Source organism: Felis catus, chromosome D4, assembly GCF_018350175.1.
Source record: "Felis catus isolate Fca126 chromosome D4, F.catus_Fca126_mat1.0, whole genome shotgun sequence".
Classification (NCBI taxonomy): Eukaryota; Metazoa; Chordata; class Mammalia; order Carnivora; family Felidae; genus Felis; species Felis catus.
Genome location: NC_058380.1, coordinates 65,871,279 through 65,896,056, shown reverse-complemented (window position 1 = coordinate 65,896,056; position 24,778 = coordinate 65,871,279). Strand labels below are relative to the sequence as shown.

Genomic DNA, 24,778 nt, shown 5'->3' with positions numbered 1-24,778 from the left:
ATGTGCCTGTTGGCCATCCGGATGTCTTCTTTAGAGAAGTGTCTATTCATGTTTTCTGCCCATTTCTTCACTGGGTTATTTGTTTTTTGGGTGTGGAGTTTGGTGAGCTCTTTATAGATTTTGGGATCTAGCCCTTTGTCCGATATGTCATTTGCGAATATCTTTTCCCATTCCGTTGGTTGCCTTTTAGTTTTGTTGGTTGTTTCCTTTGCTGTGCAGAAGCTTTTTATCTTCATAAGGTCCCAGTAATTCACTTTTGCTTTTAATTCCCTTGCCTTTGGGGATGTGTCGAGTAAGAGATTGCTACGGCTGAGGTCAGAGAGGTCTTTTCCTGCTTTCTCCTCTAAGGTTTTGATGGTTTCCTGTCTCACATTTAGGTCCTTTATCCATTTGGAGTTTATTTTTGTGAATGGTGTGAGAAAGTGGTCTAGTTTCAACCTTCTGCATGTTGCTGTCCAGTTCTCCCAGCACCATTTGTTAAGAGGCTGTCTGTTTTCCATTGGATGTTCTTTCCTGCTTTGTCAAAGATGAGTTGGCCATACGTTTGTGGGTCTAGTTCTGGGGTTTCTATTCTATTCCATTGGTCTATGTGTCTGTTTCTGTGCCAATACCATGCTGTCTTGATGATGACAGCTTTGTAGTAGAGGCTAAAGTCTGGGATTGTGATGCCTCCTGCTTTGGTTTTCTTCAAAATTCCTTTGGCTATTCGGGGCCTTTTGTGGTTCCATATGAATTTTAGGATTGCTTGTTCTAGTTTCTAGAGGAATGCTGGTGCAATTTTTATTGGGATTGCATTGAATGTGTAGATAGCTTTGGGTAGTATTGACATTTTGACAATATTTATTCTTCCAATCCATGAGCAGGGAATGTCTTTCCATTTCTTTAAATCTTCTTCAATTTCCTTCATAAGCTTTCTATAGTTTTCAGCATACAGATCCTTTACATCTTTGGTTAGATTTATTCCTAGGTATTTTATGCTTCTTGGTGCAATTGTGAATGGGATCAGTTTCTTTATTTGTCTTTCTGTTGCTTCATTGTTAGTGTATAAGAATGCAACTGATTTCTGTACATTGATTTTGTATCCTGCAACTTTGCTGAATTCCTGTATCAGTTCTAGCAGACTTTTGGTGGAGTCTATTGGATTTTCCATGTATAATATCAAATCATCTGCAAAAAGCGAAAGCTTGACTTCATCTTTGCCAATTTTGATGCCTTTGATTTCCTTTTGTTGTCTGATTGCTGATGCTAGAACTTCCAGCACTATGTTAAACAGGCAGCGGTGAGAGTGGGCATCCTTGTCGTGTTCCTGATCTCAGGGAAAAAGCTCTCAGTTTTTCCCCATTGAGGATGATGTTAGCTGTGGGCTTTTCATAAATGGCTTTTATGATCTTTAAGTATGTTCCTTCTATCCCGACTTTCTCAAGGGTTTTTATTAAGAAAGGGTGCTGGATTTTGTCAAAGGCCTTTTCTGCATCGATTGACAGGATCATATGGTTCTTCTCTTTTTTTTTTTGTTAATGTGATGTATCACGTTGATTGATTTGCGAATGTTGAACCAGCCCTGCATCCCAGGAATGAACCCCACTTGATCATGGTGAATAATTCTTTTTATATGCCATTGAATTCGATTTGCTAGTATCTTATTGAGAATTTTTGCATCCATATTCATCAGGGATATTGGCCTGTAGTTCTCTTTTTTGACTGGGTCTCTGTCTGGTTTAGGAATCAAAGTAATACTGGCTTCCTAGAATGAGTCTGGAAGTTTTCCTTCCCTTTCTATTTCTTGGAATAGCTTGAGAAGGATAGGTATTATCTCTGCTTTAAACGTCTGGTAGAACTCCCCTGGGAAGCCATCTGGTCCTGGACTCTTATTTGTTGGGAGATTTTTGATAACCGATTCAATTTCTTCGCTGGTTATGGGTCTGTTCAAGCTTTCTATTTCCTCCTGATTGAGTTTTGGAAGAGTGTGGGTGTTCAGGAATTTGTCCATTTCTTCCAGGTTGTCCAATTTGTTGGCATATAATTTTTCATAGTATTCCCTGATAATTGTTTGTATCTCTGAGGGATTGGTTGTAATAATTCCATTTTCATTCATGATTTTATCTATTTGGGTCATCTCCCTTTTCTTTTTGAGAAGCCTGGCTAGAGGTTTGTCAATTTTGTTTATTTTTTCAAAAAACCAACTCTTGGTTTCGTTGATCTGCTCTACAGTTTTTTTAGATTCTATATTGTTTATTTCTGCTCTGATCTTTATTATTTCTCTTCTTCTGCTGGGTTTAGGCTGCCTTTGCTGTTCTGCTTCTAGTTCCTTTAGGTGTGCTGTTAGATTTTGTATTTGGGATTTTTCTTGTTTCTTGAGATAGGCCTGGATTGCAATGTATTTTCCTCTCAGGACTGCCTTCGCTGCGTCCCAAAGCGTTTGGATTGTTGTATTTTCATTTTCGTTTGTTTCCATATATTTTTTAATTTCTTCTCTGATTGCCTGGTTGACCCACTCATTCGTTAGTAGGGTGTTCTTTAACCTCCATGCTTTTGGAGGTTTCCTAGACTTTTTTCTGTGGTTGATTTCAAGCTTCATAGCATTGTGGTCTGAAAGTATGCATGGTATAATTTCAATTCTTGTAAACTTATGAAGGGCTGTTTTGTGACCCAGTATATGATCTATCTTGGAGAATGTTCCATGTGCACTCGAGAAGAAAGTATATTCTGTTGCTTTGGGATGTAGAGTTCTAAATATATCTGTCAAGTCCATCTGATCCAATGTCTCATTCAGGGCCCTTGTGTCTTTATTGACCGTGTGTCTAGATGATCTATCCATTTCTGTAAGTGGGGTGTTAAAGTCCCCTGCAATTACCACATTCTTATCAATAAAGTTGCTTATGTTTATGAGTAATTGTTTTATATATTTGGGGGCTCCGGTATTCGGCGCATAGACATTTATAATTGTTAGCTCTTCCTGATGGATAGACCCTGTAACTATTATATAATGTCCTTCTTCATCTCTTGTTACAGCCTTTAATTTAAAGTCTAGTTTGTCTGATATAAGTATGGCTACTCCAGCTTTCTTTTGGCTTCCAGTAGCATGATAAATACTTCTCCATCCCCTAACTCTCAATCTAAAGGTATCCTCAGGTCTAAAATGAGTCTCTTGTAGACAGCAAATAGATGGGTCTTGTTTTTTTATCCATTCTGATACCCTATGTCTTTTGGTTGGCGCATTTAATCCATTTACATTCAATGTTATTATAGAAAGATACGGGTTTAGAGTCATTGTGATGTCTGTATGTTTTATGCTTGTAGTGATGTCTCTGGGACTTTGTCTCACAGGGTCCCCCTTAGGATCTCTTGTAGGGCTGGTTTAGTGGTGACAAATTCCTTCAGTTTTTGTTTGTTTTGGAAAACCTTTATCTCTCCTTCTATTCTAAATGACAGACTTGCTGGATAAAGGATTCTCGGCTGCATATTTTTTCTGTCTAGCACCCTGAAAATCTCGTGCCAATTCTTTCTGGCCTGCCAAGTTTCAAAAGAGAGATCAGTCACGAGTCTTATAGGTCTCCCTTTACATGTGAGGGCACGTTTACCCCTTGCTGCTTTCAGAATTTTCTCTTTATCCTTGTATTTTGCCAGTTTCACTATGATATGTTGTGCAGAAGATCGATTCAAGTTACGTCTGAAGGGAGTTCTCTGTGCCTCTTGGATTTCAGTGCCTTTTTCCTTCCCCAGTTCAGGGAAGTTCTCAGCTATTATTTCTTCAAGTACCCCTTCAGCACCTTTCCCTCTCTCTTCCTCCTCTGGGATACCAATTATGCGTAGATTATTTCTTTTTAGTGTATCACTTAGTTCTCTAATTTTCCTCTCATACTCCTGGATTTTTTTATCTCTCTTTTTCTCAGCTTCCTCTTTTTCCATAACTTTATCTTCCAGTTCACCTATTCTCTCCTCTGCTCTTCAAGCCGAGCTGTGGTGGTTTCCATTTTGTTATGCATTTCGTTTAAAGCGTTTTTCAGCTCCTCGTGACTGTTCCTTAGTCCCTTGATCTCTGTAGCAAGAGATTCTCTGCTGTCCTGTATACTGTTTTCAAGCCCAGCGATTAATTTTATGACTATTATTCTAAATTCACTGTTATATTATTCAAATCCTATTTGATCAGCTCATTAGCTGTTGTTATTTCCTGGAGATTCTTCTGAGGGGAATTCTTCCGCTTGGTCATTTTGGATAGTCCCTGGCGTGGTGAGGACCTGCAGGACACTTCCCCTGTGCTGTGGTGTATAACTGGAGTTGGTGGGCGGGGCCGCAGTCAGACCTGATGTCTGCCCCCAGCCCACCGCTGGGGCCACAGTCAGACTGGTGTGTGACTTCTCTTCCCCTCTCCTAGGGGCGGGATTCACTGTGGGGTGGTGTGGCCCGTCTGGGCTACTTGCACACTGCCAGGCTTGTGATGCTGGGGATCTGGCGTATTAGCTGGGGTGGGTAGGCAAGGTGCACAGGGGCAGGAGGGGCAGGATTAGATCGCTTCTCCTTAGGTGATCCACTTCAGCAGGGGCCCTGTGGCAGCGGGAGGGAGTCAGATCTGCTGCCGGAGGCTTGGCTCCGCAGAAGCACAGAGTTGGGTGTTTGTGAGGAGCAAGCAAGTTCCCTGGCAGGAACTGGTTCTCTTTGGGATTTTGGCTGGGGGATGGGCGGGGGAGATGGCGCTGGCAAGCGCCTTTGTTCCCCGCCAAACTGAGCTCTGTCCTCAGGGGGCTCAGCAGCTCTCCCTCCCTTTGTCCTCCAGCCTTCCCGCTTTCCGAGCAGAGCTGTTAACTTATGACCTCCCAGACGCTAAGTTGCGCTTGTTGTGGGAACACAGTCCGTCAGGCCCCTCCGCTTTTGCAAGCCAGACTCGGGGGCTCTGCTTGGCCGGCGAGCCGCCCCTCCGCCCCGGCTCCCTCCCGCCAGTCCGTGGAGCGCGCACCGCCTCGCCGCCCTTCCTACCCTCTTCTGTGGGCCTCTCGTCTGCGTTTGGCTCCGGAGACTCCGTTCTGCTAATCCTCTGGCGGTTTTCTGGGTTATTTAGGCAGGTGTAGGTGGAATCTAAGTGATCAGCAGGACATGCGGTGAGCCCAGCGTCCTCCTAAGCCGCCATCTTTTAGCAGGTTTATGAAATGCAACTAAATCCTTTCTCCATGTAACGTTTTACAAAATTTGTTTTCTTTCCCCAGCAAGCCTCCTGTGGTCCTTAACTCGATTAGGTATAATGCATTTTTTTAAAAGTTTGTTTATTCATTTTGAGAGGGAGAGAATGTGAGCAGATGAGAGATGAGAGAGTGAGGGAATGAGAGAGAATCCCAAGCAGTCTCTGCACTGCCAGTGTGGAGCCTGACATGGGGCTTGAACTGAACCTGTGCGGGGCTTGACCATGGGATCATGACCTGAGCCAAATCCAGGTTTGATGCTCAACCACTGAGCCACCCATGCGCCCCAGGTCTAATGCCTTTTTTGATTAAACTAAGTGTCACAATGTCTCACTGACCAGTGTTCCTAACACAGAGCTAAGATTCTTACCCTCTGTGTTCTCATGGTACCCGAGGGTGTATTTATATGATGTTAATTGTATTTCTTTCTTTACTTGACTGTGTGATATTTTATTCTGAGCTGCCCAAGAGTAGCTTTTCAGGTAATTCAAAGAGATCTTCAGTGACTTGTAGTATATTCAACAAATGAATGAATGAGTGAATAATTAGCATGGTATTGCCAGAATAATGATCCTTTTAAAGTACCCCTAACTAATCCCCTTGAAAGATGGTAGAATTTAATTTTCATATATATACAATGTATATTTTTATTCACTACTACAGATAAACAAAGAGGCATAAAATGGTCAAGGCAAACTTGACAGTCATTTCCAATTTTATTTTCCTGGGGTTTACTCGTTACCCCAAAGTTGAGGTCATCATATTTGTGCTGTGCTTGCTGATGTACCTGATCACCCTGCTGGGTAATATCATTCTGATGTCCATCACCATCCTGGATTCCCACCTACACAAACCCATGTACTTCTTCCTCAGCAACCTCTCCTTTTTAGACATCTGGTACACCTCTTCTGCTCTCACTCCAATGCTGACAAACTTTGTTTCAGGGAAAAACACCATCTCATTCTCAGGATGTGCCACTCAGATGTACTTTTCTCTTGCCATGGGCTCCACTGAGTGTGTGCTCCTGTCCACGATGGCGTATGACCGGTATGTGGCCATCTGCAACCCTCTGAGATACCCCATCATCATGAACAAGAGGGCTTGTGTGCAGATTGCCGCTGGCTCCTGGATGACAGGCTGCCTCACCGCCCTGGTGGAAACAGTATCTGTGCTGCAGCTGTCTGTCTGTGGAAGTGGCATCATCAATCACTTCACTTGTGAAATTCTGGCTGTGTTGAAACTAGTTTGTGTGGATACTTCCAGGGTGCAGTTGATCATGCTGGTGATCAGCGTACTTCTTCTTCCTATGCCGATGCTCCTCATTTGTGTCTCTTACGCATTCATTCTCTCCAACATCCTGAGAATCAGCTCAGTGGATGGTGGAAGCAAAGCCTTTTCAACATGCGCAGCCCACCTGACTGTGGTGGTTTTGTTCTATGGGACAGCTCTCTCCTGTACCTGAAGCCCTCCGCTGTAGATTCACAGGAAATAGACAAATGTATGGCTTTGGTATATGCTGGATTAACCCCCATGTTGAATCCTATCATTCATAGTTTATGGCACGAAGAGGTAAAAGTAGCTGTGAAAAAATTGCTGAATAGGAACCCTCTGTGTGCTTTTTTAATCCCCCATAGCAAATCATAAGATTAATCTAAGGGGTGTATTGATGTGGCCAATACACACCAGAAAACTGGGATAAGAGGGGAAGACACTCATTTTAAAGAATGATTTTTTAAAGACACTCATTTTAAAGATTTCCTAAGTTTCCTCCTTGACTGACTGCTGAAGCTCTAAGATAATATAGACATATGTTACATAAGCATATCTGAAATCTTACATAAAAAGGGCTCATGGTGACAAATTTCAATATTTTGTTTTGGGTGATAGAATGTAAGTATAGCTTTAAACATTAAGTTATTGTGTTGTTAGCATTCAAAATTATGTGCATGTAATATACAAATGTAAAAACTATAGTAGACTTTTTAGATAGTTTATTATTAACCTCTGTTTTAGGCTGAGTTGTGTCTCTGCAAAATTTATGTTGAAGCTCTAATCCCCAGTACCTCAGAATGTATCTACATTTGGAGATATGGCCTTTATAGAGGTGACTAAGTTAAAATGAGGGCTGTCAGTGTGGGCCCTCATACAATTGGAGTTGTGTCATTTTGAGAAAATAAGAAATTTAGACACACATGGGTACAGAGGGTTGCTCACACACAGAAGCAAGGACATAGCAAGAAAGCGGCTATCTGAAAGCCAGGGAGAGGCCTCAGAAGAAATCAAATCTGCCAACACTTTAATCTTGGTCTTCTATCCTCCAGAACTATGAGCAAGTCAATTTCTGTTGTTCAGCCAATCAAGTCTCTGCTATTTTGTTATGGTAGCGTTAGGAAACTAGTACAACCTCTTTTTCAGCATTGCTAAATTTTTTGGAAGTAATTGCATATTCTACAAAGTGTGACTATGTTTTACATGTGTGTGTGGAAATATTTTTTTTTTCAACATTTATTTATTTTTTTAGGACAGAGAGAGACAGAGCATGAACGGGGGAGGGGCAGAGAGAGAGGGAGACACAGAATCGGAAACAGGCTCCAGGCTCTGAGCCATCAGCCCAGAGCCTGACGCGGGGCTTGAACTCCCGGACCGCGAGATCATGACCTGGCTGAAGTCGGACGCTTAACCGACTGCGCCACCCAGGCGCCCCTGGAAATATTTGTGCATGCAGGTAGATGTGTGTGATTTGAATGTCTATATACAAATGGAGAAGATCTGCACAAATACATACTGAATAGAAATGGGGTAGAGGAGTGCCAGTCTGGAAAAAATAACAGACAGTTTAGCAGTTGTTGTTCTTCTAGTGTTGAGATTATTTTGTAAATTCAAAGAAGCTGCAGGATGTTTCAGTGAAACTACAAGGACCTTCCCTTTTTGATTGTGTTTCTGCTGACACCTTGATGCATAAATCCATGGGTATAAATGAAGCCATAAGTATTTAGAAACAAAATACATGATATAATTTATATTTATTTTATACACGATTATTTATATTATATTTATATTATAAATATTTATAGTATATTTATATTATAAATATTTATAGTATATTTATATTATAAATATTTATATTTATAGTATATTTATATTATAAATATTTATATTTATATTATAAAGTATACAGTTCTCCTAACGCACTAAAATCATGTGCAATGTGGAAATACATGAATATATCTTATTATATAAACCACAATATACAAGGAATTAAAAAATGTACACTCATCCGTATTTGTGACATTAGTATGTCCTTTCTGGACCAGATGACTAAATGTGAGGTCAGTGTGCAAAACTCATTTGCTCTTTATCATGAAGCTGTCACCAAAGTCCATGAAATTGTTGTGATGCCTTGAATCCAGAAAGCAATGGAATGAAGAAGATAGGATGAATATGGGAATTACAGGGTTGTAGGCTGGATTTGATCTCAGATATGAATAAACAGTCATCAGGATAATTGGTCCATTGGTCTAAGTGAAGAACTCTGATGCAGCCATTGATTGGATGAGAGGAGAAGCCTAAGAATGATGACCTCACAAAGATAGGGATGTAAGTTGTTTGACTAATTGACTGTGCACTGATGGTTGGACTCTCTAGGGAATAATTTAGGACAACTGTGTATAAAATAGTTGGTTATATTTTCCTGTTATTGGTCAGAGCTGTGGTAAAGGTGAAAGGATAGTACACTTGGGATATAGAGTAAATTATCCAAAGTATACAGAAATGCTGATTCAAAGGGGCACATGCACCCCAATGTTCATAGCAGTACTATCAACAATAAATTATGAAAAGATCCCAAATGTCCACCAACTGATGAATTGAATGGCTAAAGAAGATGTGGCATGTATATACATATATATATATATATATATATATATATATATACACAATACATATAATGAAATATTACTCGATCAGAAAGAATGAAATCTTACCATTTGCAATAACATGGATGGAACTGGTGTGTGTTAAAAGCAAAATAAATCAGGGGAAGAAAGGCAGATATCATATGATTTCACTCGTGTGGAATTTAAGAAACAGATGAACAGAGGGGAAGGAAGGCAAAATAAGATAAAAACAGAGAGAGACACAAACCATAAAAGACTCTTAAACACAGAGAACAAACTGAGGGTTGCTAGCAGGGAGGTAGGTAAGGGGATGGGCTCAATGGGTGATGTGCATTAAGGAGGGCACTTGTTGGGATGAGCACAGGATGTTATATGTAAGTGATGAATCACTAAATTCTACCCATGAAACCAATACTATACTATATGTTAACTAACTTAATTTAAATTAAAAAAAAAAAGAATTACATTTTTTTTTGGTTTGTATATAAACTTAGTGATCTCAGCCAATTTCATTTTTGTTTAATGTTTATTTATTTTGAGAGTGTGTGTGAACACCGCGTGATCAGGTGAGGAGCAAAGAGCCAGGGAGAGAGAAAGAATCACACGCAGGCTTTGTACTGACAGTCTCCACACCCCCACCCCCCCCAGGCCAGGATGTGTGGGGATTGACCCATGAACCTGAGCTGAAATCAAGAGTTGGACGTTTAGCCAATGGAGCCATTCAGGCATCCTGAATTTAGGCAATTTCTTAAACATCGAATCTAATTTCCTTGTCTATGAAATGGGAATACTTTATTTGATATGCTTATAATAATTATTTAAAAGTTCATATTGGCTAATTCCAAAAGACCACTTGTCAATCAGCTAGGATGATGGATTCTATCCTTTGATACAGTCAGTTTTTGATCTTTTTTTTTTTTTTTTTTTTCTGGAGAGATTCTAGCTCCAGGTAGTTTGAATTTACTGTGATTTTGGTGTACCTGGGTGACTCGGACAGTGAAACACCCAACTTTGGCTCAGGTCATGATCTCTGGTTTGTGAGTTCGAGCCCTGTGTCAGGCTTTGTGCTGACAGCTCAGAGCCTTGAGCCTGCTTTGGATTCTGTGTCTCCGCCTTTCTCTCTGCCCCTCCACTACTTGCTCCCTCTCTTCTCTTCCTTCTCTCTCTCTCTCTTTGTATGAGATAAGTAAACATTAAAAATTTTTTGAATTTTTCTGTGATTTCAATGTTTGAGAAACATCTATGAGTTGTTACAAGTCTAGCCTATCACTTTGGTGGTATCTAGGGATATCTAGGGCTATAACCATATATATCATTATATCTCGGGATATAAGCATAAAATACCCCAAGTTATCTCTTTTTCTGTCTTTCACTTTTTCTCTGACAGTCTGAGCTGAATCATTCCCTGTGTGTGTGTGTCCTCTTGATTCTACTGGGTTCTGACTACCTGAACTGGGCCTCCCTTTCATGTTGACCTTTTACTTATTCCATCAGACCCCCAAACATCCTGCTGGGCAGAACAAGCAGGGATTCCTTTCTGAACTCTGTTGGGTTGTTGAAACCTTTGCTGGGTGGCCCTTGAGCAGAGCCACTCTCCTCATCCATCTCAGGCTGTGGGACTGTACCAGGCAACTCACCTGTATTACGTACAAATAGATGTTAGGTAATCACATAAAAAATAAAAGTACAATTATTATTTGCTAGCAATTTCAAGGGGATTTCTTTGAAAGGAAATATTTAAAATGACTATTGCTTCTGAAAGAGTGAAATTGTCAGTATTCCTTAAGAAGGGTTTATCCAATTGATATATTTTTCCCAGCAATTGCTTATTACAGAATAATTATACACTGATATTATTTCTGCCTTACCCAGCGAAAATGACCTCTTCAGTATATTTATCATTCTTTTATCTGCCCTTGTATGTCCATACATTTAATATTAGCTGCTATTTTACCCAAAGCTTTTGGATATGTTGTTTAGTTCAATGAAATAATACATAAATTCAACTTCTCTTATCTCCCTGTATTATATCAACTACTTGGACTACATTTTACTATTCTTTAAAAATGTTAATTCAGTAATTAATTACTGCCTACTATTAGAATTTATTTTACATTAGACTTCATACAGAGAACAGTGAGTTCTGCCATTGGGTAAATTTCAGAAATGAACAAATGATTATAGTATAAAAGGAAAATAGGCATAACAGAGATAAAATTCAGGACAGCATACAGGAGGGAATAACTAGCCCAATAAAGTCTCAAATTATTTGTAGAAGATCTAACACTTGAATTGTGTTTAATGAGATTGCAATCTGTTACCATAGAAAGAGAAATGTGATGCTGGAGATGAAGTGGCATATGCTGTTGTCTTTAGGTGTAAAGAACATGATATATAATTGAAGAAGTAACAGTGAAAGTAGCACAGCTTGTTCAAACATGGGAGAAATATGAGGAGGGAAAGAAGAAGGGGAAATACGTAGGGGCTAGGTTAGGTTGGGGCCAGGTCAAGTCCTTGGGTAAAACAAAAATCAGGAATAAACAAACAGACAAACAGAAAACCCCAAGTAGTTCTCTTGAAAGGGAACTGAAAAATACGTGTTTTACTTGTTCAATAGACATACATACAGATGGTCATACATTAAAATGGTTTGACTTAGGATATGTTGACTTTGCAATGATGTGAAAATGATATGCATTAGTAGAAACCATACTTTAAAATTTGAATTGTGATCTTTTCCTGGGCTAGTAAGATGTGGTATGATATTCTTTTGTGGTAAGCAGTGGCTCAGCACCCAGTCTGAGCAACATGATCGTTAAGAGTTCTGTTTCTCAGTTGCATACAGTACAGTACTCAATAAATTAAATGAAACATTCAACGTTTTATTGTAAACAGGCTTTGTATGAGATAGTTTTGACCAATTATAGGGTAATGTAAGTGTTCTGAGCATGTTCAAGTTAAGCTAGGATAAGCTCTGATGTCCAGTAGATTAGTAAATTAAATGCATTTCTTTTTCTAATTTTTTAAATGTTTTTGAGAGAGAGAGAGAGAAGGAAGAGGAGAGAAAGCCACAGAGAGAGACACAGAGAGAGAGAGAGAGAACATGAGTGGGGAAGGGGCAGAGAGAGAGGGAGACAAAGAATCTGAAGCAGGCTTCAGGGTCTGAACTATCAGCATGGAACCCGATGCAAGGCTCAGACTCACGAGCCATGAGATCATGACCTGAGCCCAATCAGACACTCAATTAATGGAAACACCCAGGCACCCCTACAGGCATTTTGACTTATGATATTTTCAACTTTCAATGGGTTTATCTGGATATAACCCCATCAGTTGAAGAAGACATACTGGATTTTCTTGGAAAAACTTAATTTCATTTTTTTCTTATTTCTTTAAGTTTACTCACTTCTTATACCAGTAGTGTCTACATTTTTATAACAGTCATTTTCATAAAAGGTGAAGTTATTGTCTTCACATTTCTTCCAACTCCTAAATTCTGTATGTAATTCGACATACAGTCTTTACTGTTCTCTTTATATGAAAAGCTTTTGCCTCAAATCTATGAGCTTATTTTGTGCATGAAGTCAAAGGTATAAGTTTTTCATCCTTTTCTCCAGAACCAGTGTCTCCTCATCAATTTTCTCATAGCTCCAAGCACCTCTGTATTCCTCAGGCTATAGATGATAGGATTGAGCATGGGAGTGACTACTCCATAGAACAGAGCAATCAGTTTGTCAGCAGCAGAGTCTTTGGACTTTGGCTTCATATACATGAAGAGGATTGTCCCATAAAACACAGTCACTACTGTTAAGTGGGCTGAACAGGTAGAAAAGGCCTTTTTTCTTCCTTCTGCTGAATTGATTCTTAGTACATTAGAAAGGATGAAAATGTAGGAGATACAAATTAACAATAATGGAGAAAACAAAAATATTACATTGCCCAACATTATAGCAATCTCATTCAAGGAAATATCTGCGCAAGCCAGTTTGACAAAGGCCAATATTTCACAAACAAAGTGGTTAATGACATTTTTTCCACAGAAGGGCAACTGTATTGCAAGTATAGTTTCTGTCAGTGAATTGAGAAAGCCCAGTCCCCAGGAGAGGGCTGCCATCTGAATGCAAAGTGCCTTGCTCATGATGATGGGGTATCTCAGAGGGTTACAGATGGCCATGTAACGGTCATATGCCATCACTGCTAGAAGCACGCACTCGGTGGACCCCATAGTGTAGGAGACAGACATCTGAACAACACATCTAAGGAAGGAGATGGTTTTTTTCTGTGATAGGAAGTGAATCAACATTGAGGGGATAAAGGAGGATGTGTAACAAATATCTAGGAAGGAAAGATTACCAAGGAAGAAGTACATGGGTGTATGGAGGTGGGAGTCCAGGAGAGTTAGTATGATCAAGGGGCTGTTCCCCAGCAGGATCACCAGGTACATCATCAAGCACATGACGAAAAGGAGTTTTTCCACTTTGGGGTACTCAGAAAGTCCCTGCAGAATGAACTCAATCTCTGTCCAGTTCATCCTGTCCATTTTACTTTTTGATACCTGGAGTAATCCAGAAGAGAAAACTTCATGTGAGCATTACGCGTCATTGCATATTACCATGTGCAGATATCACTGGAGGAGGGGCACCAAGTGTGTCCACAGTAGCTGGAGTGGTGCTAAGAGCTCTGAGGTTAGCTGTTAGAATTTCTCTTCTGGCTCTTAAGGGAAGGGATTGAAGATGTGTAATAATTACATTGACAGTTCTTTAAAAATATAGGCTTTTGTATTCCATTTCCTGAATTTGCGATACACAGTTCTGAGGCAGGGAAGAACTATTTGCATCTTAACAAACATCTATTATTTCCTGTTCTTTGGACCCACAGACTCCACTTTGCATATCATCATTTTGGAAAGCTTATGCTTAATCTGTTAAAAATAACTATGTATTTGATTTTATTTCATGGCAGTCATTAACAATCCCATTGGTTTATGGTTTTATAATTTACATATATTTACACATATTACTCATTTTATCATCACTATAATTCTCTGAGGAAAGTAAAATTCATAGAGGTAAAATGTATACAAAAACACAATGGTGAGCCACTATTCAGTCTGCATTTACTGACTGTATTTCACCCGCCCTTTTTGTTTATTTTTAATTTTTTAAAATTTTATTTATTTTTGAGAGACAGCACTCATGGGGAGGGGCAGAGAGAGAGAGAGAGGGATTTGGAGGATCCAAAGCAGCTCTGTGCTGACAGCAGAGAGTCAGATATGGGTCTTGAATCCAGGAACCAGGAGATGATGACCAGAGCCAAAGTAGATGCTTAAAAGACTGAGTCACCATGGCACCACTCACCTGCCCTTTTTAAACAACATGCTCTTGCCCTCTCAGAATTATGAAAATTGTCTAAGGAGTGGTGATCAGACATCTTTTTAAATAATGTTCTCCAGATGATGCTAATGTTCAATGTGGAAGAAAACCACCTGTCTAGTGAAGTACCTCCAAATTTTAGTATACAGACAGATCACATGGGGGAAATTTGTAAAGGATTCTAACTCAGTGGGTCTGAATTGATTCTAAGATCTGAATTTATTAACTTGTTCTCAGATGCTGCTGCTGTTGCTGTCTGTAGAACTCACATGAATAGTAAGGCCTTTTAGACCATTTCTCCAATGCTACTGCAGAATGCCACTACTGTTTCCCTTGTATGTAGGACTGTAATCAAATAGTAGACAATGCAAAACTGAACATTCTGTGACACTTGGAGTTGAGACATCTGTGTGAGTGTATTGCACTCAGTTTTGTGTTCTTTAAATTTTAAATATACAAGCAGTCAAACCACATACAGAAGAGACTGTTTTTTGTTTCTGTCCATATTAAAGTCCTTTCTTTTCCATTTGTGGAATTTACTATTAGGGCCAATACTTTCCAAAAAAGGAATTTGAGATCAGCTCAAGCATCTGAGTTGTGCGTCATAGAGCATGGGGCAAATAACTTTAATTTGAAAAAAATTAAAGAGTAGATATTAGTAGCTCTTTTTATAGTTATTAAATCAAAGAACATAATTTTGAAAACACCTTTTCATTCTCAAGGGTTTTACCTAACTTAAAAACACCCTGAGGAAAAGAAAAAGACTGATCCAATGGATGAGTTTGTAGTTAGTTTTTTTTAATGTTTTTTAATTTATTTTGGGTGAGAGAGAGAGAGCGCAGCACATGATCAGGGGTTCGATCTCATGACCTATGAGATAATGAGCCAAAATCAAGAGTTGGAGGCTCAACCAGCTGAGCCACCTAGGTGCTCTTCTAGTTAATATCTTTAAACAAGCCTGTATGGGGCACCTGAGTGTCTTGGTTGGTCAAGCGCCTTCCTCTTGCTTTTGGCTCTGGTCATGATCTTACAGTTCCTGGGATCGAGCCCTGCGTCCATCTGCACTGTTAGCAGAGAGCCTGTTTGGGATTCTCTCTCTCCTCTCTCTCTGCCCTTCCCTCCCATTCTCTCTCTCTCTTTCAAAATAAATAAACATTAAAAAATTAAGCAAGGCTCTGTTTCTGATATAGGTTTTGGCATTTCTCTCTGTGATAGTCATTTGACAACAGGTTATGTTGCTTTCTATGACAACTCCAGTATGCAATGGTGAAACATATTCATCAGCATAATACGATGCTTATACATATATTAGCTATGGAAAAGAGGGTTCTCATCCATTTCAAGCTGACCAGGCTTTGCAGGCATACATTACAAAGAGGGTAGGAAGGGTTGGGTAAGATAGGATATACTTCTATTTGCTATTAAGACTGGAATATGATTGGCTGTAGATGCATATATCACCCTACTCTTAATCTGAAAATAAAATTTTGATAGAGGCTTTGAAGGAGTATCAGTTGTCTGGGATCTGTTACTTCAGGGGACATGTGAATCACATCAAATACCCTCTCCTTTCTTTTCTAGGAACATCTCCTAAAAGTTGATTTCTATTTGGAAATTACTTGTAGCAAATAATGATGGTATACATCTGGTATCCTGACAGTTCAGAGATAGTTGCTGTAAAAAAAATTTCACTTACAAACATAAGAGAAACCACCACTGTGCTTTAATGCTTTCAAATTGTTGGGGGAGGAGGATAATGGACTGTATAGGGGAAATTACTTTCATTACTCTTGTAATGCTAGTGTAACTTTTAGGAAGCAATCGACAAATACTCTTGTTTAATAGCATTGTGACAAATCTTTTCTTCATTTTAGCTTACTTCACTAAAATAGTTTCCTGGGAATAAGTGAATAAAAACTTTTAAGATTCTGGATAGTTTTTAATAAATCACTTTCCATGCTAAATGTATATTAAATAATTCCTTTTATACTAAATCTTTGCCATTACTGGATATTATTTTTGAAACAGTTTTTCATTCTTAGCTCATGGCAGGGGAATTTTTAAATAATCATGGCACACAAATTTGATGGTCCATTATGAACTTATTAATATGACAATGTGACAACTTTGTATTACAACAAAAAGGATGTTTAAATTATGTGAAAATGATTAAGTTGGAAACAGAAACAAAACTACAGCATTTTTCTTCTTTTTTGCAAAACTAAAACCTAAACCAAGATAGCCTAGGCAGCATAGAAAGATTGGAAAGGAATACCAATCATATTCTTCTGAATTACCCCAGTTTTTAAAATAGATAAAGATAAGAAGGCATATTATTAAAAAAGAGAAAAACACTAAAGCAAGTGTCCAGTTATTTTAGGAAGACTAACTCAGAATAAAGAATGTTAAAATAATTTAAGTAGTACAATTATTGCCTCAAGTGCCTCTAAACTACACACTGAGGCTGAGCTGTACTGGTGTGTCCTATCAGATTATTAGAAGGAACCCACTGTTACTGGTAGACAGAGAGCATTTATAATCTGTACTCTCAAAAGCTTCCAAAGAAAAGTGTTTGTGTTTTTAGGAGCTACACCAAGATAGGGGACTTGAGTTCTTGACTTATCAAAGGAGAGTGCAGGCTGTTGATGCCTAGCACAGAATTATTGTTTAGAAAATGATATTCCTATTTGAAAAGGATCTGAACTGGCCTGGATCCTAGCCAACCTCTAATCCCCCTCTCCCAACTCCTGGTGTTTATAAGAATTAACCACTCTGTGGTTCAATGCCCTTGGACTTCATCTGGGCACTATTTTAGTGTTGTAAGAAACCTAAGGAAAGTCTGTGACTTTTTATCCAAGCCAGAAGTCAAGCCCTCTAACTTTCTAGAAGGAAACTTTTTAACTTTCTATAATTTTTTTTTCATTTTGTTTTATTGACTTAGCTACTTGAAGACCTAATAGTTAAAGTACTAAGATTTTTCAATGGAAAACACATACTATCTTTACTCTAAATTCTTATTAGAGGAAACAATCCCATCATCCTCTCCAGGTCTTCTAAAGATATCAATTAAGACAACTGATGCAAAAATGAATGGACCTGCTAACTCTCAATTTATAGATTTTATACTGTAATATTCAACTAATATGCCACGTGAAAGATATATTATTTTAGCTTACAAAGAGAAGAGAAAGTTGCCTGTGATATCCTAGTATGAGGCCCTTCATATAATTTTTTATCATTTAATCTTCAAAATAAGCCAAATGTTATTATGGATTTTACCAATGAGGAAATTAGTTTGAAATTTCAAAGGTTAAGTACCATGATCATTGTCTTCTTTTAAAGTTCTTATTTAAATTCTAGTGAGTTAACATATAGTGTAATACTAGTTTTGGCTGTGCAATTTAGGGATTCAATGCTTCCATACAACACCCTGTTTTCAATATCTTATAGTTGTTAAATACCAGAAGTATGATTTAAATCCTTATCTTCATGATTCCCAAGTCCATTTTTAGCACTATAGTACATTTACTTATTGATAAAATTTCTTCGTATAAAACCACTGTTTAATATGACATACTTAACTTTCAAGCATCCAAATGATAAAAATACACATAAAATATATCGAAATCCTTGGAAAGCATTGAAGGCATTTATTGTCTTCCACTTATGAAGACACTATCCACAAAAATGAATTAAAATTTAAAAAAATAGCCAAAAATCCTTTCTAATGGTCTAGTGTGGACAATTAAGATGTAGGGTGGTAGAATTGATTTGTTACATAAATGGGAAATAAAAAGAATTAATATTTCTTCTTTTGCCTTGGACCCCTGTAGCCAAATTAACACCTATAATTACTTCAGCCCCCTGTTATACATGTTTTGTTTGTAAACCTGTTTTTACTATAAACACCTTTAATTACCAGTTTCTTCAAACCCTTATTGAGCATAGTTTATGATTAATATATAAATTATTGTGGGCTCTTTCTCCATATAATTTTTACTTAAGATTTTAGTGAACTATATACCTGAATACAGTAGCTTTTCACCCATTATTTATGAGGGTCTATTGTATTACAGGAAACTTTTTCTTCCTCACCCATCTCTTCTGTGTGTTATTTTGGGATTTTTAGAGAAATTTAAATAATATCGTGCTCTTAAAAATGATGCTTAGATTTTTGTTTTTTTTCCTTTACATATATATTTATACATATATATATTCATATTTTCAAAATCCCACCAGCTGTGATCACCTCAACAAAAACAAATCTTTATATTTATTGATAGGATGTTTTCCTTTGGAAATGATTTGAGTAAAACTTTTCTCTTTATCTTACCTTCTGTCTGTGTTTTAAAGTCATTCTCACCATTCCATTCTATTAAGTAATAGAAAACATTTCCAGGGATTTGAATTCCATTTGCATTTTTCAGATGAGAGCAGAGTATTCACACTTTAAAAGATGTTTGTTCTCTTTCCTAAAAAGAAATGTGAGAAAGAATTGCTACAACCAGGCAATTGGTCTTCACATGGATTTTCCTAAGAACGTGTCAAGGAAAGAAAACATATTAAAAATAAGGACCCATGATGCAACTCTGGTTTCCCAGTTTGTGCTAAAGTTGATGCTTACTCGAGAGATTCAGATTCACTTGGAAGTTAATTTAGCACTTATTTTTACAAACTTCTTCAATCCCTAAGGTTGTGAATCAGAAACAGGATTCTCTAGAGATCAAAATCCCTGACTCCCGCACATTCTAAAGACCCAATTATCTTCACTTAAAGAGAATCTTCCCCAGCCATACATTTCTTGGAGTATTCATTGAATATGACTGTATTTGATGGCTTCTACAGAAGCTGGGGTTGGAATCAGAATATGTCCAAAAGGTCTCAGAAGAGTTAACCTTTTACCAAAAAAAATTTTTTTATTCCACAGATAATACCAGGTCAATCCTAAAATACTCCTAAATAGTCCTTCCACCTCTTTAAAGTCTTTTTATCTTTCATATTTTTGTTAGTTCTAGACCATGCACTACACATTTTTTCTTTATACCAGTATAATCATAGTATATAATTAGTATTTGCCACTTTATAGCAATGTTTTTGTGATTTTTTTAGTCTTTATAATATTCCTTTTTAACATTTGAAGAGTCTTTAATCAAGTGGAATTAGTGTAATCTAGCCTATAATTTTAATAGTATTGGATAGTTTAATTTGTCTCAAATTCATGAGATTTTGATATAATGACCATTGGTATCTATGTGTTAGGCTAACTAATCTGCTTTTCCTTCTTCTGAAAAGCAGGTGTCACCATGAACACAGCCACTCAGGGACGCACTCCTAGAAGAGTGAATCATCTCCTCACTGTGTGTGCCAGATTTTGTTCAGATTGCTGTTTCCATGCCATCTGTCCCTGGATTGTTTTCCTGCCTTCTCTCCAGGAGCATTGCAGTACCCTCTGGGCTCTATCCTAGCCAAGCCTGCTGACCTTCAAAATTCTGGGCTTTAAGGCCCATTGGATGTAAGAACTCATGAAATTCGGCCCCTCTGGTTTTCCCAGCCAATGTCTTTGGGGAAACTTTCTCCTTATGTGTTTCCCTGTGTGCTTTTCTCTCTCTAGCCTTTCTCCATGAGGATGGCTCCCTCCCCTCTGCAGCACCCTGGGTCCTTTTCTCCCCCAAACCAGGTCTCTCTACTTGCTACCTTCTTTGAGGTGGTCTCTTCTCTCCTTTTAGTTGTGGAGATTGTTGTGGCAGTGTTTAGGTTGATTCTGGGTTATTTAGGATGATTTGATAGTTATCTAGTTGTGTTTGTGGGATGAGATGGGTCTAGTGTCCTCCTACTATACTGCCATCTTCCTGCCTGCTACCTTTTGTAGTAGTTTTCCATACTTTTCTATTTTGGTGAGGGGGAATTATGAGGTCATCATAGTACATCATTTGATGGACTATTGTACAACCATTAAATAATATCTTTGAAGAATTCGTATTAGTGGAAAAATAGTTATGTTAACATTGTTACATGAAGGAAAAACAAAAACTAGTTTTTTTCATTGCTTGCAAAGCCAAAACCTAACTAGGAAAACTTATGTGTGATAGACTCTGGAAAGATATATTTGAAAAATTAACCAAGGTACTTTATCCTAATTGTTCTAGTTTCTCAAATAACTATGGATACATATGTAAAACTGAAAATATAATTTTAAAAAGAGGAAAAAATTGAGGTACTCTTAAAATTATGTTAGAAAATTTAATGGATAGTAAAAAATAAAATCTCTATTTAAATAATTAAAGCAATTTCTTTAGGAATGGAGATTACACATTGAGGCTGAGTTGCCCTGCAAGCCCACTCATTGGGAAGTTTTGTACCTTCTAGGTGATGACAGAAAAGATAAGTATAGTTTTATTTTTTTTAAATATTTTTTGTGGGTGGCACTTTATTGAGCCATTTGGGTTTATAAAATTATGACCCATGTCCTAGCTTTAATGAGATAGATTAAAAAGATAGTAAATAACCCTTTCTGTTACAAAATGTAAAAGAACAACTCTGTTTGCTTGAAACATTGTTCTGAGATGACTTACTTTGGTGCTTCAATTAAGTAATGTTGGATATGGAATTGTGAGGATCCATTATGATTTGAGGAGAAGAAAGGAAAAAATGGGTCAAGAGCTCAGCTTTTAGGGAAGGAAGCTCAGTCACATGGTGGCAGACAAGGAAATATGAAGATACGTCCAAGAATTCCTTGTGGTCAGGTCAATGAACTTCAGAAACAATGATGTTGGATTCTCAGTTTTAACTTTTTTACTGTTCAGTTCTGTGATTTTCCCCCTTGTGATTACAACTGTAGTCAAAGTCTGTTTTACCTGGGCTAGTGGTTTTGTGGTGAACAAATTATATTCATTGTTTCGGTGAAGCCGTTCAAGGAAAGGGGATCAGTGTCTTCAGAAGTAGAAGTTGGCTGAGAGCACCTGGAATTCTATACATATTTTCACCATTACCTCCTAATTGTTTAAGTTAGATAGGTGGTGGTTTTATGCCAATTAGTTGGGGAATAGGTATATCTGTTCAGGTGAATTCTTTGGAGATGCTTACAGTACAGAGTGGGATTGAGTTACAAATTAGATGGTAGGGTTACAGTAAGAAAACTGAATAGCTTGATGGCTTCCAGGTTTCACTGTATGCTTGCAGAATTTCTGAAGTTCTTGTAAATTTCAAAATGGCATTCATATTAACATATGTATGAGTAAATTCTGATTTTCAACTTCAGTAAGTTTTAGATTATTTTGTATAATAAACACTTTTTCTCTTCTCTCTCACTGATTTAATAAATGCGAATTAATACATACACAATTCTTTTAACAGTGCCTAGAGATTTATAAGTTTTTACTCTTACTGTTAATAACCAAGAGGTAATGTAGCTGTACATCACCAAGAGGCCTTTCTACTATATTATCAGTAAGATATGGTAGGTTGAACAGAGGTATGGACAAGGCCCCTGGGATATATTTGGATTAAGCATTTCAGCAGTATATGATAAAAAGAATGGGATAAGACACATCCTCAAGACTCCGGATTGGCTATTTGTAATACAGTATAAATGTAATATAATTAAGCCTTTAGGGGATTATTCTTGAAGTTTTCACAAGTTTTGAATGTCTTTCCCCTGAAGCAATTTAAAGCTATGGCTTAGAAAAGTGTATAAGTCCCTTAGAGCAAGAAATATTTAAATTGCCTTCCTGAGCCTGGAGAAAATTCTTTAGATAATTTCCTGGGTCTTCATCTTAGGGCAGTGTTTTCACCTTGGCTTGAAGGGCAAATGAAATCTTCCATGGTCTCAAATATTTATTTTTATCTTTCTTTTGAACTAGCACATATAAAATACATTCCCTTGGTAATCAATCATATTTGTCTGTACTGTAATGAATTTTGAAACCATTTGAAATAGTACCTTTGCCATCAATGTTTTCCAGACCACAAGGCCTGTGACATTATGGTTCCTCAGTGGTGATACCTTCAGATACTCATCAACCTCATGGAAAATTTTGTACAATTGGCTGCAAATAGAAGATTAGGCAAAACAATCTGCCATGCAGCGTAACCTAGGATAGTTTAGGGGTGCTTGGTGGCTCTGTGCTGGGCATGGGACCTGCTTGAGCTTCTCTATCTCCCTTTCCCTTTACTCCTCCCCTACTCTCTCCCTCAAAAAATTAATTAATTAATTAGTTAATTAGTTAATTAATTAATTAGTTAATTAAAATGGTGGTTTAGTGTGCAATGGAAGTATAAGTGACAAGTAACTCAGGATCAAGGCGTACTTGCTAAGAGAGGTGATATATGAACTGGTTCTTAATTTGTGAGTGACATTTTGAGAGGTAAGTAATATGAGGAAGGACATCCAGGAAGAAGAAACAACACCATGGTATGAAACAAGAAATGGCATGATGAAGGCATAAAAATAAAAATAACACAGCATCACAAGAATATAAATAGGGAGGCATATGGGGGTTGGTGGAACATGAAACCAAACAGACCTAAGCATAGAGAGCCTCATATGCCTTATGTAGCAATTAGGGATTAGTTACAAATATTAGAATACACTGGATGGAAAGAAAGTATTTCACTCACTTTTGTTAAATGATAGTATAGAAGTGTTTTTGTATAGTAATTCCTTCCCAGAATTTTCAGGAAATTTATGTTTTCCAAATCATAAAATCCTGATTAATTGAGAATTGGAAAAATGGAAAAATCTGATGTACCCATTACCCTTTGGGGGTCTCAAGTGGTTTGAAACCTAGCCCAGAAAATATGAAAAATCTGTAAGATACAAATTTTATGAAAAGTTAAAGAATATTAAAAGCTAGGGCAAATAGGAGTTTAGAACAAGAAAATCAGATTTGGCCTTGGGTGATCCCAAGGAGATTAATTGAGAAGATCCCAAGGAGATGAAAATGAGAAGATGGACCCTTGATTCAGAGCAAAGTACCTCATAACGTTAGGTGGACAAAAGACCTGAGAATGGAACAAGAAAAACAGCCAGCATTTATTGAGCTGTAATTTTGGTCCAGGAATTTTACTGGCTCATAAAAGCAATTATGCAATTAGTGGAAAGGAAACGACATAGGATAGAAGGATAGACCCTTAACCTTGTCAAAGAATAGTTTACACCTTGATAGTGGAACCTGAGATAGTTATGGGCCTGAAAATCCTAATGAAACTATGTAAAGTGTCTTGAGTATTGAAATATGATTATATTTAAAGTACCTATTAGTCTTCAATTATCATTTAGTGTGTAATACTGAACAAGTTAGAACAATTTTCAAACCTACAGGGTTTTGTCCTATGGCATTGGGTGGTTTGATGTAGTATACCTTCAGAAAAGTGAGAGAGGCTGTGAATCTAAAAGCTTAAATGTGTTTATTTTATGAATAAGCAATATATTTATAAAGTGAAAATTTTTTAAAGTACTGCAAGATGGACAGTAAGTAGCCTATGTTAATAAGCTATCCATTTCCTTTTCTGCAGATAACTACTCTTCTTTTTCTAGAGAAAATGTGTATGTGTATATATATCACACATAGATGTATAATATTTTTTACACAAATATCAATGGGTCATATATACCATTATGAACATTACTTTTCCCGTTGATATTTCTTAGATATTTCCACATCAATGCACAAAAAGCCCCATATTCTTTTTGACAGCGGAATAGTATTCCATTATTTCTATGTCCCCTTTGCCTAGAAATGTGAATTGTTTCTGCATCTGCTAATACAGATAGTATATTAATGAATCAATTTGTCTGTAAATCAGTTTACACATGTGCCAGCATAACTGGTGATAATTACCTAAAAGTAAATTTGCAGTCAAAGGTTACATGTATGGTTTTGTGATTTTGGTAAATATTGCCAAATTGTCCTCTACAGAGGATGTACTAATTAGTGTGTACCCTGAGAATATAGGAGTTCCTTTCTCTTTGCCTTTAGGAGTCAAGTCATTAGAGATGAAACCATGCCTTGTCCCTGTGAGATATCAGTGTGTAGACAGCAAAAGAATGGGTCATGGTGAGAGATATTAGGAAAATTCTCTGTAAGCTCTCTGTGATTTTGGTCACTGAGTTTCTTAAAAACTTTTTTCAGTGTATATTTATTTATATTTATTTAATATTTATATAATGTTTGTATATTTATATTTATATATATAATTATTATTATATATAGACTTTATTGTACCAAATAACATAAAGATGTCAATTAACAGCAACCAAAGTTTATCTCTTCATGTGTATGTATATTACTAATATATATTTTTTACAGATATACTTATATATTACATGTTATACATA

The 24,778-nt window shown here is 37.4% G+C and overlaps 3 protein-coding genes across 3 annotated transcripts in view; 2 read left to right on the top strand and 1 right to left on the bottom strand.

Moving 5' to 3' along the window:
• Nucleotides 1–24,778, top strand: part of LOC111556266 (olfactory receptor 13C3) — a 113,793-nt gene that overhangs the window by 26,365 nt on the left and 62,650 nt on the right. The window lies entirely within an intron of this gene.
• Nucleotides 5,050–7,719, top strand: LOC105261133 (olfactory receptor 13F1-like). Its single transcript, XM_045042510.1, is given in 2 exon segments — nt 5,050–6,625; nt 6,628–7,719. Coding segments are annotated over 2 exon segments (960 nt in total). The 5' UTR covers nt 5,050–5,856; the 3' UTR covers nt 6,819–7,719.
• On the bottom strand, nt 12,603–13,610 carry LOC101081336 (olfactory receptor 13C7-like). The gene has a single exon (XM_011288671.3). The coding sequence runs from the start codon at nt 13,608–13,610 to the stop codon at nt 12,672–12,674; it is 939 nt and encodes a 312-aa protein (XP_011286973.1). The 3' UTR covers nt 12,603–12,671.

Bases quoted from the DNA above. Each gene is read 5' to 3' on its own strand.
- LOC101081336 (XM_011288671.3), bottom strand. From the start codon at position 13,610: ATGGACAGGATGAACTGGACAGAGATTGAGTTCATTCTGCAGGGACTT.